Source organism: Magnolia sinica, chromosome 2 (genome assembly GCF_029962835.1).
Source record: "Magnolia sinica isolate HGM2019 chromosome 2, MsV1, whole genome shotgun sequence".
NCBI classification, from domain to species: Eukaryota; Viridiplantae; Streptophyta; class Magnoliopsida; order Magnoliales; family Magnoliaceae; genus Magnolia; species Magnolia sinica.
In genome coordinates, this window is record NC_080574.1 from 37,489,932 (window position 1) to 37,505,691 (window position 15,760).

The window sequence follows — 15,760 nt, forward strand, 5'->3', positions numbered from 1 at the left end:
CATATTTTTTCTATTATTTTAATTAAAAATATTAAGTATCACGTAGCTTACGCTACACGCTACTTAAAACACCGGGTATGTCCTAGACTTGGCAATTATTAGGATAATTTTTCTTTCATTATGAAATTGAAGGTAACTTTTGGGTTTTGGATAAAACGTGAATTTGATGCTAGCTCACTTGTTGAATGGAAAGAGATGTTTGAAGGCAAAGAGACAGAGATTTTGCATGGAAATGTTGTTGATGATCTAGATTCGCAGTAAAGAATTCATAGGAATTATGCATTTTGTAAAATTTATCATATTTTTTCTATTATTTTAATTAAAAATATTAAGTATCACGTAGCTTACGCTACACGCTACTTAAAACACCGGGTATGTCCTAGACTTGGCAATTATTAGGATAATTTTTCTTTCATTATGAAATTGAAGGTAACTTTTGGGTTTTGGATAAAACGTGAATTTGATGCTAGCTCACTCATTGAATGTTGCCCTTCAAATGTTCATAGCTACAATATATTATAACTACTTATGTTGTGTCCTGGTTGTATATACTTCTTAGTCAAGGATTTTCTTTTCTTTTTAGTTAGGAAATGTAATTTTATTAGAGAGGCAAATGCAATTTAAAAACTACAATCATGGCAGTGGATATGAAAATCCCAACACAAAGGAGTAGGAGACCCCTTCTTTTGCTAGTCTATTGGCTAAATCATTAGCCTCTCTACTCTCGAGGGAACCTACTAAAGGATACTTGTGAAGATGAAACTAGCTCTCGAATTTTGCTAATAATGAGCGAAATATTGGGTTTTGTGTCATAGAGCCATGACATGGTTCCTATTGTTTACTGTATCGATAATATTGGCCAATATTATTAGTATCACACGCCAACAATATGAAACATGGGTTGAGCATTTGAATTCCTATGTATCGTGCAATGTATCGGTATGTATTGTGAGTTATTGTCGATATCATGAGATATCAGCGCCTTTTCCTTAGTATCAACAATATCCGTTGTTATCGACAAATATCCACCAACACCCCCAACAGGACCACAAGCCCCTTCTTTAAAAAAAAACCCAAACTCTATTTTTCTACTTTTCCTTCTATTCTCTCTTCTAAACACATTGTGGGTGGATTTCAGTCTATCCTTTTCAATCTTTTAGGTGAAAAACTTAGATTTCAAACCGGAATCAAGATTTTTTCGGATTTGGGGTCGATTCTCATTCGGTGAGTGATTTTGCATTTGCATCCTTATTTTTTGTTTAAATCATACAATATCGGTGTTGAAAGGTTAGAAATTCTTGATTCTTCATGTTTCGTGAGAAACTTCAATTTCAAATTGGAATCAGTATTTTTTTTTTTTTTTTTTCCAGATTTGGCATTGATTCTCATTCAGTAAGTGATTTTACATTTTGATCCTTTGTTGTTTAAATCATACAAAATCGGTGTCAAAAGGTTAGACATTCTTGATTTTTCATGTTTTGCGTGAGAACTTAAGGATTTGAACCTTCGATTTCGAGATTTGAGGGTAGGTGGTCTGATTTGGGGGCAATTGGGGGAATTTGAAATTTGCCCAATTTCACCCAAATTTGTTGCAATGCTACACTCCAAACACGAAATCAAACATTAATGAGGTCCGATCTACTGATTCATGAAGTTTTTGTGATTTTTCAGAAAAAATATTTTGTAATTAAAAAATAATAAAAAATTAATGCAACAAATTTTTTTAATTCACTTCTAGTTGCGGTCAATTGAGTCCAATTTCATAGTATTTAGGAATGTTTGATGAAATCATCATCACATACACTCTAATTTCGAAATTTGAGGTTAAGTGGTTTAATTTGGAGAAATTAGGGATAATTCAAAATTACCCCAATTTCCCCCAAATTTGTGGGAATCGTACACTTCAAACATGCTATCAAAGATGTATGAGGCTTGATCTACAGATTCATATATTTTTTCTGATTTTTTGAAAAAAAAATTGTTTAACTAAAAATAATAAAAGTAATAAAAAAATATTTTTTTGGCCAAAATTTATTTTGATTTGCAATCAATTGGCTGTATTTTTAAAGCTTTTAAAGGTGGTTGATGATTTTTTTTAGATAATATAATTATAATTTTTTTATAAAAAAATAATTAATAAATGTTAACAATTATGGATGTAGTACCTTGCCTTTGCTAACACAATGTTCTTTTGGGGGTAAAACATGTCAGAAGGAAGAAGAGGGAGACAACTTGATATTGGATAGAGATGCGACGCCCTTATTCTCGATAATTGATTTGGTAGTGTTTGCAATTTTTGTGGCTACGTGTCGAAGAGTTGAAGGGTAACCCGCTTGAAGGGACATTTAGTGGGAGGGTATCACAACATTGTGGATTGCCATAAGTGCCCATTAGATATGATAGCACAAATGAGGGCTTTGTTGAAAAAAAATGTGAAGATAAGAGACGATCATATTGCGAGGGAGATTAAATTGGAGTTAGGGGGGCACCATATGCAGGTGAGTATGTAGTGGATTTGGATGAGGAGGATGATCTTGATTACAGAAGCACACGTGAGGAATCCTTACGAAATCAATAGGACGTGGATCAATAAAGGCGGTGGGAGGCAAGTAGGCCCAAATTTGAGGGGTCAATGCATTAACGGGGGGAAAGGGAGGGAGATGGGGTATGGGTTGTAGTAGCAGCATGTGAGTACTGGATTTATGTTTCGATTCGATGATGTACAAAGAGGCGAGTGGGACACAAATGAAACTTAAGGAAATGTTTAGTGGAGGAGATGTAAGGAAGAAGGTGGGGAGTTTATAGAAAAGTTTTTTAAAAAATCTAATTATAGACGTGCCTGCAAGTCCTTACAGGATCAGTGGGACATGGGGTACAAAGCAAAGTGAGGAAGAATATGGGAAGTTCAAGCAAAGTTTTATTTATTTATTTATGATCCTAATTACTGACGCACGCGTAAGGAGTCCTTACAGGATCGGTGGGACATGGATTAACAAAGGCGGTGGGAGTTGAGTAGGACCATATTTGAGGGGTCAACAACGCATGAGTGGGAGGGTGTATGGGCCGTATCAGTAGCATGAGGGTGCTAGATCTACCTTTAGATCCAATGAGTTACAAAGAGGTGAGTGAGACACAAAAGAAACTTAAGGAAATGTTTAATGGAGGGGATGTGGGGGAGAAGCTGGGAAATTCATAGCAAAGTTTTTTTTTTCAAAAAAATCTATGATCACATCCTCGCGAATGCCGCAGCGAGATCGCACTTCGAGAATATGATAAGTGTAGCGTGGGGTGAGGTTGCGCTGCCACTTACTCTACATGAGATAATGGGTACACAGAGATGAAGCATTATGTGGAGTAGGGGGAAGTGGAGGAAGGGGCAGTGGGGCATGGGGGAGTTTTGGTGGGTAGTTGGAGGGGAGGGATATGGGGTATGGGCCATATCAGGAGCATGCGGGTATCGGATCTACCTTCAGATCCGATGACTTACCATGAGGCGGGTGAGACAGAAAAAACCTAAGGAAATGTTTAATGGAGGGGATGTGAGAAAGAAGGCAGGAAGTTCATAGCAAAGTTTTTTTTAATCTATGGTCACATCCTTGTGAATGCCGTAACAAGCCCACGCTTTAATAATATGATAAGTGTGGCGTGGGGGTGAGGGTGTGGTGCCACCCACGCCATGTGAGATAATGGGGAAATACTTAGACGATGAGTATGTGGAGATGAAGCATTATGTGGAGGGATATCGTCGGTCATGGGAGATGTACGGCTGGTGGGACACGGAAGAAACTTAAGGAAATGAGTGGAGGGGATATGAGGAAGAAGGCGGGAAGTTCATAGAAAAGTTTTTGTTTATCTATGATCACATCCTCGCGAATGCCGCAGCAAGCCTACACTTCAAGAATATGATAAGTGCAGTATTGGGGTGATGGTGTGGTGGTACCTATGCCACGTGAGATAATGATGAAATACTTAGGCGATGAGTACGCAGAGATGAAGCATTATGTAGACGGATATCAACAATCATGGGAGATGTATGGCTGCATCGTGATGTGTGATGGTTGGACTGGACTAACGAGGATCTCAGTCATAAGTTTTGTAGTTTACTGCAGGGGACAGATGGTATTCTTAAAGTCCATAGATGGCAATAATTAGATTAAAAACACAGATTACGTCTATGTTGTCCATAAATGCCATCTACTGCCTTATTATGTTCAGTGTTCGAAATATCGGTATCGCATTACGTATCTCACCCTTGGGATATAGATGTAGATACGTATCGGTTATTGCATGGGATATATCAGTTGTATTGCGTAATGCATCGCTATTGTTGGAAACAAGGGAAAACTTTGAAAATTGGTCGAATTTTTCAATGAAATTTCAGTGATTGTTAAAAAAGACATCAATACACAAATCAAAACATTACAAAAAAATAAGTGTGCGTAATAGGTTTTGCTTTATATGGGGTTCTAATTTGTGCGTTGTCTAACCAAATTGGTGCAAGTATATTCAAAGTTTTTTCATATAATTTATAAATGTAAGAAGACGTGTGGAAACACAAGCAATACATTGAAAAGAAAAAGAAGAATTACTAAATTAGGTTACATGTTTGATTTTATGTTTGGACACAGATTGCAACCGATTTGTGAGAAATTGGTCGAATTTTTCTGTGAAATTTCAGTGATTGTTAAAAAAGACATCAATAAACAAATCAAAACATTAAAAAAAAAAAAAAAAAAAAAAAACCAAGTGCAAATAATAGGTTTTCTTTATATGGGATCCTAATCTGTGCATTGTCTAACTAAATTGGTGCAAGTATATTCGAAGTTTATTCATATAATTTATAAATGTAAGAAGATCTGTGGAAACACAAGCAATACATTCAAAAGCAAAAGAAGAATCACTAAATTTGGTTACATACATGTTTGATTTTATGTTTGGACACAAAGATTGCAACCGATTTGTGAGAAATTGGAAAATTTTTATTTTTATTTTTCTATTTTCCGCAGCTTGGTCCTTCTCCAAATCTCAAAATCAAATCTCCCAATCCATGATTATTCGTGCAAAACATTAAAAAACATGGATTTGTGATAATTTGACACTGATTTGACGTGATTTACAGAATAAGTAAAAAAGGATCGAAGATAAAAAAATGCTCACCGGATCGAACATGTGGGATATATCCCACTATTTGTGTGTTTCATATCTCACAAGTGAGATACAAGAAATATCGTAGGATATATCGGCCAATATCGTCGATATTTAAAACACTGATTATGTTCAACACTCTATTAATTGAAGAAGAGAATAAAGGGGAGGTGACAAACACAAGCTTCCTTGCAATGGGAGGAAGATCCCCTCGATGTGGATTCCACCTTTCCAATACTTTATAGATGTAATATGCGTTTGTAAATGTAATCATCATTTTTAATTTGATTACGGGCATCTATGCACTTTAAGAACACTGTCCGTCCCTTGCAGTAGACCATAAAATTTATGAACATCCTCGTCGATTTGGTCCAACCGTCACACATCACGAGAGGTGTTAAACACAAGCAAGAGAATAAAGGGAAGGTGTCAAATGCACGCTTCCTTGCAATAGGAGAAAGATCCCCTCGATGTTGATCCAACCTTTCCAATACTTTAAAGATGTAATATGCATTTTTTATTTGATTATTGGCATCTATTGGCCTAGCCATCACACATCACGGTGTAGCTGTACATCTCCCATGACTGACAATATCCCTCCACATAATGCCTCATCTTTGTGTGCTCATCATCTAAGTATTTCTCCATTACCTCACATGGCGTGGGTGGCACCACACGCTCACCCACATGCTGCACTTTACTTATCATATTCTTGAAGTGTGGGCTCACTCTGATATTCGTGGGTGTGTGATCTTAGTTAAGTCCACCCCCCCCTCATTGATCCCATAAAGAGTCCTCACGTGCGCGTCTGTAATCAGGATCATTCTCCTCATCAATGTCCACAACATCCTCACCTGCATATGGTGCGTGCCCTAACTCCAGCCTAATCTCCCTCTCCCATGTAGTACGGCCGTTTCTTATCTTCACTTTTTTTCAACAAAGCCCTCATATGCACTCTCAAATCCTGTGGGCACTTAGGGCAGTTCACACGTTGCGATATTCTCCCACTAAATGTTCCTTCAAGTGGGTTACCCCTCCACTCTTCGACACGAGGCCACACAAATTGCAAACACTCCCGAATATTATTGAAAATAGGGGTGCCATATCTTCATTCAATATCAGGTTGTCTCTCTCCTCTTCCTCCTAACATGTTTTAAGTAGTCAATAGCGTGTAGCGTCGTGCATACCTCTTTGAAGCATGAAGCGTAAGCAACATAGCGTGTAGCCTAAGCAACACACTACCAGATTTTTATTCAAGGTTGCGCTTGGTTACACCAATTTCATGATATTTTGCGTGAAATTATATTGATTAATAATGAAATTAAACAAAATTGCATGATATTTGGTGCAACCAAATGCGACCTAAAGTAATAAGAAAGGACAATAATTCAGTATAAAGGTAAAGGAGCAACGAAACTGATTTAATACTGTTACTAGTATTATTTACTGAAAGCATTGAAAAGATTATTTAATTTTTATTGAAAATAAAAAAATGGAACAACAAATCATTGAAAACATTTATTGATTTTATTGTAGCGAAAAATAACTTTTAGTGTAAGCTACATAGTGTGTAGTTTATTCTCTTATGTAGCGTGTAGCATATGCAAATTATCAAGTAGTGTGGACTACATGCAACTTAAGCTAATTTCATGAGCTATGTAGCATACATTATACGCTACATAGCATAGCTATTTAAAACATTGATGTTAACAAAGCCAGGGCACTACATCCACAATATTTTACATGTATTAATTATTTTTAAAATAAATGTATAATTATATAGTCTAAAAAATCATCAACCACGTCTAAATGCTCTTAAAATGCTATCAATTCACCCCTGATACAAAAGAAATTTGGGCAAAAATAGTATATATATATATATTTATTTAATTAAATATATATATTTTTTAAATCAGAAAAAATACGTGAATATGTAAATCAAGCCCCATACATGTTTGATTTCGTGATTAGAGGTAAGATTGCAACCAATTTGGGAGAAATTCAAGAAATTTTGAATTTTCCCCCATTTTCGCCAAATCGGACCACCTGCCCTCAAATTTTAAAATTGTAGTGTATATGACTCAATTGACCGCTGCTAGAAGTGAAATTTTGAAACATAAATTATAATTTTTTTATTTCAAAAATCATGAATCAGTTAATCAGGCCTAATACATATTTGATTTTGTCTTTGGAGTGTAAGATTGCAACCAATTTGGGAGAAATTGGGAAAATTTTGAATTTTCCCCAATTTCCTTGAAATCAGACCACGTCAACGATGAAGAATTTTCCCCAATTTTGAATTTTCCCCAATTTCCCCAATTTTGAATTTTCCCCAATTTCCCCAATTTCCCCAATTTTGAATTTTCCCCAATTTCCTTGAAATCAGAAATTGCAACCAACTCTCAAATCTCAAAATTGAAAGTTGAAATCTTTGATTTTACATGCATAACATGAAGAATCAAGAATTTTTAACCTTTTGACATTGATTTTGTATGATTTAAACAAAAAAAAAGGATTGAAATGTAAAATCACTCACCGAATTAGAACCAGTTCTAAATCTGCAAAAACCTTGATTCCGGTTTGAAATATAGGTTTTTCTCCTTAAAGATTGCAAAGGATGGACTGAAATCCACCCACAATGTGTTTAAAAGAGAAGATTGTGTGAAAAAGTGGGGGAAAATGGAGTTTGTAAAGGTTTTTTTGAAGAAGGGGCTTGCTGTCATGTCGGATGTTGATAGGTATCGTCGATACCAAGAAATTTTACGAGGAAGGGCGATGAATGATATCTCGTGATATTTTGCGATATCGGTGATCATTCGCGAAATAGTGCATGATGCACAAGAATTCGGATACTTCGCCCATTTTTCACATCGTTGACGTGCGATACCGATAATATCGGTACAGTAAACATTGATCATGACTAATTATGATCTACCTAATCGACAATGCCCATTCTTGTGATGCTTTGCACGATACCCAAGAATTCAAATCACCCATTTTTCATATAGCTAACGTGTGATATAGATAATATCGGTCAATACTATCGATGCAGTAATCATTGATCATGACTATGGAAATTATGATCTACCTAATTAACAATGCCCATTCTCACCAAGTATGACCAAATGGTTAGTGGTGGCCAACCATATGGTGACTCAAATGGAGACATTTCTCTGATGTTTGATAATGGTGTTGTCCAACATTCAACTCATGGAAGCCATGATGCCCATTGCCATAGTCGTTACCACCGTTCATTTGTGGGTTATAACGTTTATTCCTGCCAAAACTTTCTAAGTAACACAGGGTTCACTTACAACCAATTGAAGCATTCCATGCATCTTTAAGACATCATGAACGAAGGCTCGTGCCATTGATTCTTCCGTGTAGGGGCAAGAGAGTGTAGAAGTGCAGGTACTTAATGAGCCAAAAAACCATAACCATTTTGGTGTTTTTACTATTTGATAAAGATGAACCTATAGTATTTGGATATGTCCTCCCAAGACTTGCTCCAGTATCCGAAACAGTTGTAACTTAATGATCGATAGATTTGCCCCAGTATTTTGGTGTTTTCCATTGATAGGTGTCTCATTTTTTATTTTTTTATTTTTCAGTGAAAGATTTTTTCATTCATAAAAAAAGATTTTGCAAGAGAGCTTTCGGGTGGACCTTTCAACAAAAGACGATAGGCCCACCTATCGTGAGAAAAGAAAGACAGGCTCCAAGGAAAGATTAACTCTCCCTCAAATTCCCCAACCCTACCCTATCCAGAAATAACATTCCTCTGGTGATACCTGGAAGAGCTGCCTGAGAAGCGAAAAAGGTGCTGGACTGATTGTTACTGCCCCTCTGAGCAAGGTTGTCGGCAACCACATTAGCCTCCCTGGGGGTATGGGAGATAGTAACATCCATCAAACCCATGAGCGCTATAATCCTGGCATGCCGGTAGCACATGGGCCACGCGGGCGCCAGATTCGAGGAGATTGCCCTTACAATGGAATTAAAGTCGCTCGCGACTTCCACCTTTGAGAAGCCCCGCTCGACGCAGCGAGAGAGGCCCTCCTAGATTGCCCAGATCTCTGCACGAGAGTTGGAGCCGATACCGTATTCGGAAGAGAAGGCGGGTAGGAAGTTGCCATCACTATCACTATAGATGCCACCACCCCTAGAGGGGCCCAGATTCCCAAGCGAGGAGCCATCTACGTTAATTTTAACCCATCCCCTTTTGGGTCTAATCCATTTGACAACTTGGATTCTCTTCCGATGAAACGATGCCCCTTCGATCCCCAAGTCTGCTAGGGCGGAAGCCGAGGCACGCTTCGCTACCTTGGGAAATGGGAGGGAGGGGCTGAGAGTGGAGATCCAATGGTGGATCGAAGCAATCTCCTTAGTCGCGTTAAACAAGTAGTTGTCAAAGCAGGCGACATTTCTAAACTTCCAGATCTCTCGGAAAATGAGAGTCGGAGTGAGACCTCTCAAGATATGCAGCCGATCAGATGGGGCAGCTACCGCCCACCACTTGGCTGCTCTACCCACCATTGTATGATGGGCCGACGAGCCTAGGTTGAATGGGGGTTGGAAATGGTCCCACACCACCATAGCAATGCCCCCCGAAGAGAATACGTGATCGATTGTTTCCATGTGGGGCAGTAGCAAAGGGGGGCAGCAATCACATTTGGAGGCCATGTGAATTCCTTTGTCCGGAGTTCTAGTGTCTATCGGAATCACCTTATGGATAATCTTCCATGTGAGCAGCGAGATTTTTGGAGGAAGCTTGGGGTGCCACACCCATTTGGACCACGATTTAGTTTCCCCTGCCAACCTGGAAATTTGCTGGGCTGACCTGATCTGAAATTCCCCGGTCAAAGAGGGGACCCAAACTTGTTTGTCCTTCTTGGCAGAGGTGCGGGTCCCCTCATCCGTGATGTGGTCTATCACCACTTGAGGGAGAAGGAGAGGAGTCCCCTCAGGGTCTCTCCAGCCGCTAGGCCCAATAAAGTCTCAAAGGATAGGTGTCTCATTTGGCTACAAACCACTTCACATCCTTTCAGATGTCATGCCAGAACATGCTTTGGGATAACCTCTTGTACATTTTCAGATAACCAGAATGACTGACAGATGGAGAAGCATGAAACTCCTGGCATGACTAACTTTTCTTTGTAATATAGTTGTGAGCCTCACGATATGTATACCAAAATGGCCATAGGGATCAACATGGAGCTGTTGCATGATGTCCCTATTCCTAGGATGCTCTTGACACTCCTTTCTAATATCATTCACAAGTGAAAATTCAACATGGAGATAGCTTTCAAATTGCCGGGAAAGCCCCTATTGCCATTTTCTCCTTCCCTTGGTGGTACATAATGTCATAATTATATCTATGGAGTTCAATGTTTTACATATCGGCGATATCGTCCAATATATCCCACAATATATCTCGTATCCCACTCGTGTGATACGAAACGCACAGGTGGTGCTGATATATCCCACCTGTTCAATCCAGTGAGCATTTTCAATTTTCAATCCATTTTTCTTGGTTGGAATAATGTTAAATCAGTGTCAAATGGTAATAAATCTACTGGTTCTCCACGTTTTGCATGAAAAATCATGGAGTCGAAGCTTTCATTTCGATATCCATTGGTTCTTCATGTTCTCCATGTTTTTTTAAAAAATTTCCTTCAACCAGCTGTTTAATTGAGAATAATTTCAAAGTATTTAGGAGTATTTGATGAAATGTTTATCACACACACTCTAACTCTAATTTCAAAATTTGAGTGTAGGTGGTCCAATTTGGGGAAAATTGGGAGAAATTTGAAATTTCCCCAATTTATCCTAAAATGCTTGCAATGTTGCACTCCAAGAATTTAAACAAGTATGTATGAAGCTGATCTTCTGATTTGTTAAGCCCTTGTCAATTTTCGAAAAGTAAAAATCATTTTTTAATTAAAATTTTTAAAAATATTATTTTTTTCAAAATTTCCCTTCAACCAACTGTCAATTGAGACTAATTTTGAAGTATTTAGGAGTGTTTGATGAAGTGATAATCACATACACTCTAAATGTTATGCATTCAATTTGAATATAGTTGCATTAGTTCAGTCAGACAGTGCATAGCCTAGGACCCTATCCAAAGTCAACCTATCATGTGCACTTCTTTTTTGAGATGTTATGATTTGTAAGTGTGTATTAAGTTCTTTTTTAACAAGTCCTGAAGTTTAATTGAAAAAATCAACTATTTTCCCAATGTTTCCCCATGTTTCCCAAAAAGTGCGATAAATTACTTGATACAAATGGTATATCCTATGCGATAACCGATACATATCTGTATCCAATGGATGCAATACATATCGCAAACATTGATGGAGTTTGGATATTTGCTTTTGCACTCCAGGGAGGAAATATTGTTCCCTCTAGAAATAATTTAAGGCTTAGGTGATTGGTGCATATTTGGAAGTACCAACCAAGAAGGCTGATGGGCCATTTGGTGATGGCGTGATTCATCAACATCAAGGGGTTGCCTACACGAATCATGCTCCACCATTTTACTTTATCAAGGGCATGGATAATAATAGCTAAAATCTCTCTCATATGTAGAAAGCGCAAGATTCTCGCCAGCCAATGCCCTGCCAGAGAAGACTATGGGTCTTCCCTCTTGCACGAGGACAACAACGGGTTGGCTGCACGAATCATGTTCCACCATTTTACTTTATCAAGGGCATGAATAATAACTAAAATCTCTCTCATATGGAGAAAGTGCAAGATTCTTGCCAGCCAATGCCCTGCTAGAGAAGACTATGGGTCTTCCCTCTTGCACAAGGACAACAACTATCTCAATTCCTGAATCGTCACACTTGACGACAAAAGTCTTCAAAGAATCCAGAAGAGTCATAACTGGGGTGGTCATCATTGACTCCTTGAGTGCCTCAGAAGCATTGTTTGCCATCATCAAGTATCTAAATATTGGTTCTGTTGCGACTCATCTGAATATGGAACTGAGTAGCATTGTTGATAGACCTATATGGCTCGTTTGATATGGATTGAGTCTCCAAGAAAAAATGAAAATGAGAAATATTATCAAAGAAGCAAAATTTAAAAAATAAAACGTATTTCAATGCATTTATTTACTCTTCACGTCAACTCTCTTTCCGTCTTCTCTCCAACCATCTCTACCATGCACATTTCGGCAAAAAAAAGAAAGAAGAGAGCCTCTCTCTCTCTCTCTCTGCAACCATCTTCATCGTGCACATTTTTTAGGAAAAAGAAGCCTCTCTCTGATTGTGACTCAGTCTGACACGTTGCCAATTTATCCCAATTCGGACTAACAAGTCTCCAGATCAACTCGGATTGAGTTGGAGCTGTCCCAGTTCCAATCGACTTTGAAATGATTCCGGTGATACCAAGTTGTATTGGATGATATTTAAAACCATGGCCACAGGCTGTACATTGGAAGTTATCAGTAAGGAGTTACACCGTGTGCAGGGCACTAATCTTAGTGTAGTCCAGGATGAGCATACGGTTGTAAATTGTCAATCCCGAGAAGCTCCTTAGACCATTGAAGTTGTTGCTTGGGGCCAATTGACCATGCTAGCTACTGGGCTGGGATTTGCCACGACACCATGGTGGGAGATCATATGATCAAAGATACTCAGGTCCAACTAAAAATAATAAAATATCAGGCGTCATAATGCACATCTTGCAATTCATCAATAACCAGTATTGGAAACTTATCCTTACCATTGCTTGTCGAGAGCTTGAGGGTCCACACAGCTATTAGAGAGAGAAAAAAAATAAAAAAGAGTAAACCACCAATGTTACCTTTATCTGCCGAAATTTCTGAGGTGGAAGTTACTCTTAAGTAGCTTATTGTTTTTCTTTACCTTATCGCTGGAAAAAAATGCTACGCTACTCTTAGAATCTGATTGGAGACTGCAAACTAGATTTATGTTGGAACACTTGTTATATTTTAACTGACTGCCCTTTCATTTCAAAGGTTCCCCTGTATACCAAACTATTGGCACCACCGAGATTTATTTTTTTTTCTTTCTTTCGTCTTCCACTAGGCCAAGGTCTTTTGAGTTGAAATCTGACTGTTACTGTAAAATGGTGGGTTCAATTGAGGCTTCTGAAGGTCTGAACTTGAGATGCGATGCCTGTTTTCCAAATGGTTGGATTCAGGCATTATTTATTGCTTAAGTGAGCATGGATTTTAAGAACTTGTTGCTGATCCTTTAGATAAGATTTTTCCTTGGTTAATCTGGAATTGCTCGCATGCAATTGTACTTTATTATCATAGAAGTGGGATTTTGTTAAAAATGGACTAATATCAAATGCACTTCATATGCATGATAATTGTTCAGGAGAACAGACCTGTGACCAGGGACCGATGGATGGGCAAGATTAATTTTGTTGAGATTCGCTCATTTTGGCATGTCTTTCGAAGTTTCGATAGAATGTGGGGCTTCTTTATCTTGTGTTTACAGGTAATGCCTGTTCTTTTCCTCTCTCTCATAAATTTTGTGATATGGTTTCTATCCTAACCTCTTCACTCTTCTAAGGCAATGATTATAATTGCTTGGAATGGATCCGGCTCACCAAGCTCTATATTTGATGGTGGAGTCTTCAAAAAGGTGCTGAGCATATTTATTACTGCTGCAATATTGAAGCTTGGACATGGTAGGTTGAAGCAATAATCGATCTTGTATTGGGCGTTATCTTTATACTAATTTTAGGTTTGAATTTATGTTTATTAGTCTGAAACTTTTTGAGTTGCTGACCCCAAATAGCTGGGATAAGGCTATGATGATGACAGCTCCTGAGTGGGCGTTCTCCTGACTTTTTTTGAGCCATTATCCATTTTTACTGCCTATTGCTTATGATAGGCTTCGATTATTTTGTGTCTTCATTTAACTTGACTCATATTTGGTTCTCATGAATCTCTGAGATCTTTATTCTAATTATTTCCTTGATCTTAAACACAATGCTGGTTTCCCTATCACACAGTTCATGTGATATTAGTGCTTTTTCTAATAAGGGCTTTTATGCCCCTTTATGTTACTTTAGGTTTCATTGTATGTATGTCGTAGATAGGGTCATCGGTAATCATTGGACTGGGATGCCCTGGCCCTTATCCCTTCTTTTCTCATTATATTTGACCCAAGATTTCTCTGGGATTAGACACTTTGATCATTCACAAATCACCATTGATTGTGTTTTGCGTAGCATCAAAGCCATTATATAGGTCTTCAAAATATAGGTTTCTAGTGCTTCATGAAGACCAGTCACCATCAGCTGTATGAATTGGATGTCAATGTACGGCTACAGGCATGCAAAGGTTTAACAGGGATTTCTTCACCAACTGCTATTAAAACACTTGGTCTGTTAAGCACACTCTGTTGGCATACATGCATTGGAGCTGCCATACATATCTTGGAGCAAACACTCATAGAGGTGCTGATTTCCTAAATTGTTGAAAAAACAAATTATAAGGTGTTATATTCAATAATGGGTAAGAGAAACGATTTACCTACTTGTAGGGGTGGCAATGGGCCGGGCTGCTTGGCTCAGCTTGGGTGACCCGACCCTTAAGGGCCACCTCTTGGGTTACTAAACCTGACCTAAGGGCTGGGGCTTGGATACGATATGCGATACGGTTCCATATCGGCCTGTTGTGAAAAAAATGGTACCGTATCAGCCCATATCGATTGTATCAGGCCATATTGACAGCGATATTTTATAGCTTATAGCCGTATCGGTTTCAACCGATACGGTTAGAAAGGACATTTTGTGTTTTTTTTCTTTCTTTTTTTTTTTTTGCATTTTTCTCTTCTCAGTTTAATTTCTTTGTAGAGTGATTGTTTGTCAATGAATATGACTATGCCAAAATAAAATTTAAATGCAGAATTAAGAAAGAACTAGAACAAGATAACACTTATCAATCCCAAATAGCAGAAATAAATAGCAACCTCAAATGCACAAGTATTGAGAGGTTGATACAGATGTTGTTCTAAGGACAACCTTACACCAAAAACCAATGGCTTATGGTAGGACAACCTGATTTCTAGAACGGTCTGTGTATCAAAGTCTCAAACCAATACAGAGGAATAAAGAATAAAACAGAAATAAATATCTATTGCTATTACAACATTCACCACATGTGTAGAAAATAAATTACAATCATTCACCACAAATGCACAATAATAAACATTCACAACTCTAGCAATTATAGTGGTTTGCTTGTGTGTACACTAACTGTTAGAAAACAACCACACAACTATTCCACTCCTAATATCCTCATCCACGGGATATTGGCTTTCACTATGAAATAGGTTTTCCAAGGTTCACCCAAAACCTTCACAATTGTGTTTTCAAAGGGCTACCACAATTAAAAACCCCACTCACTGAGATTTTCTGGCTATCTCAGTTAAAACCAAAAATGAAAGATTTTCTGGCAATCTTACAAACCAAATACAGAAAATTAAAGTTATACTTATTTGAAGAAAGTATTACGTTGTAGCCTGGTAGAACTGCTTCTTTGGAGACGTAGAATGTTCAATGTTCAATGTTCAATCTCTCAAATGATAGGGTTCTAGGTCTAAATGAATTTTAATTTAAATCCAAC

At 37.9% G+C, this 15,760-nt stretch overlaps 1 protein-coding gene across 1 annotated transcript in view; it reads left to right on the forward strand.

The window, feature by feature from the left end:
• LOC131236971 (callose synthase 3-like) overlaps nt 1-15,760 on the forward strand; it is a 94,904-nt gene that overhangs the window by 43,100 nt on the left and 36,044 nt on the right. Inside the window, exons 14-15 of the mRNA XM_058234557.1 lie at nt 13,500-13,622; nt 13,698-13,815. Coding sequence (XP_058090540.1) covers nt 13,500-13,622; nt 13,698-13,815 — 241 coding nt within the window. The remainder of the gene's footprint in view (nt 1-13,499; nt 13,623-13,697; nt 13,816-15,760) is intronic.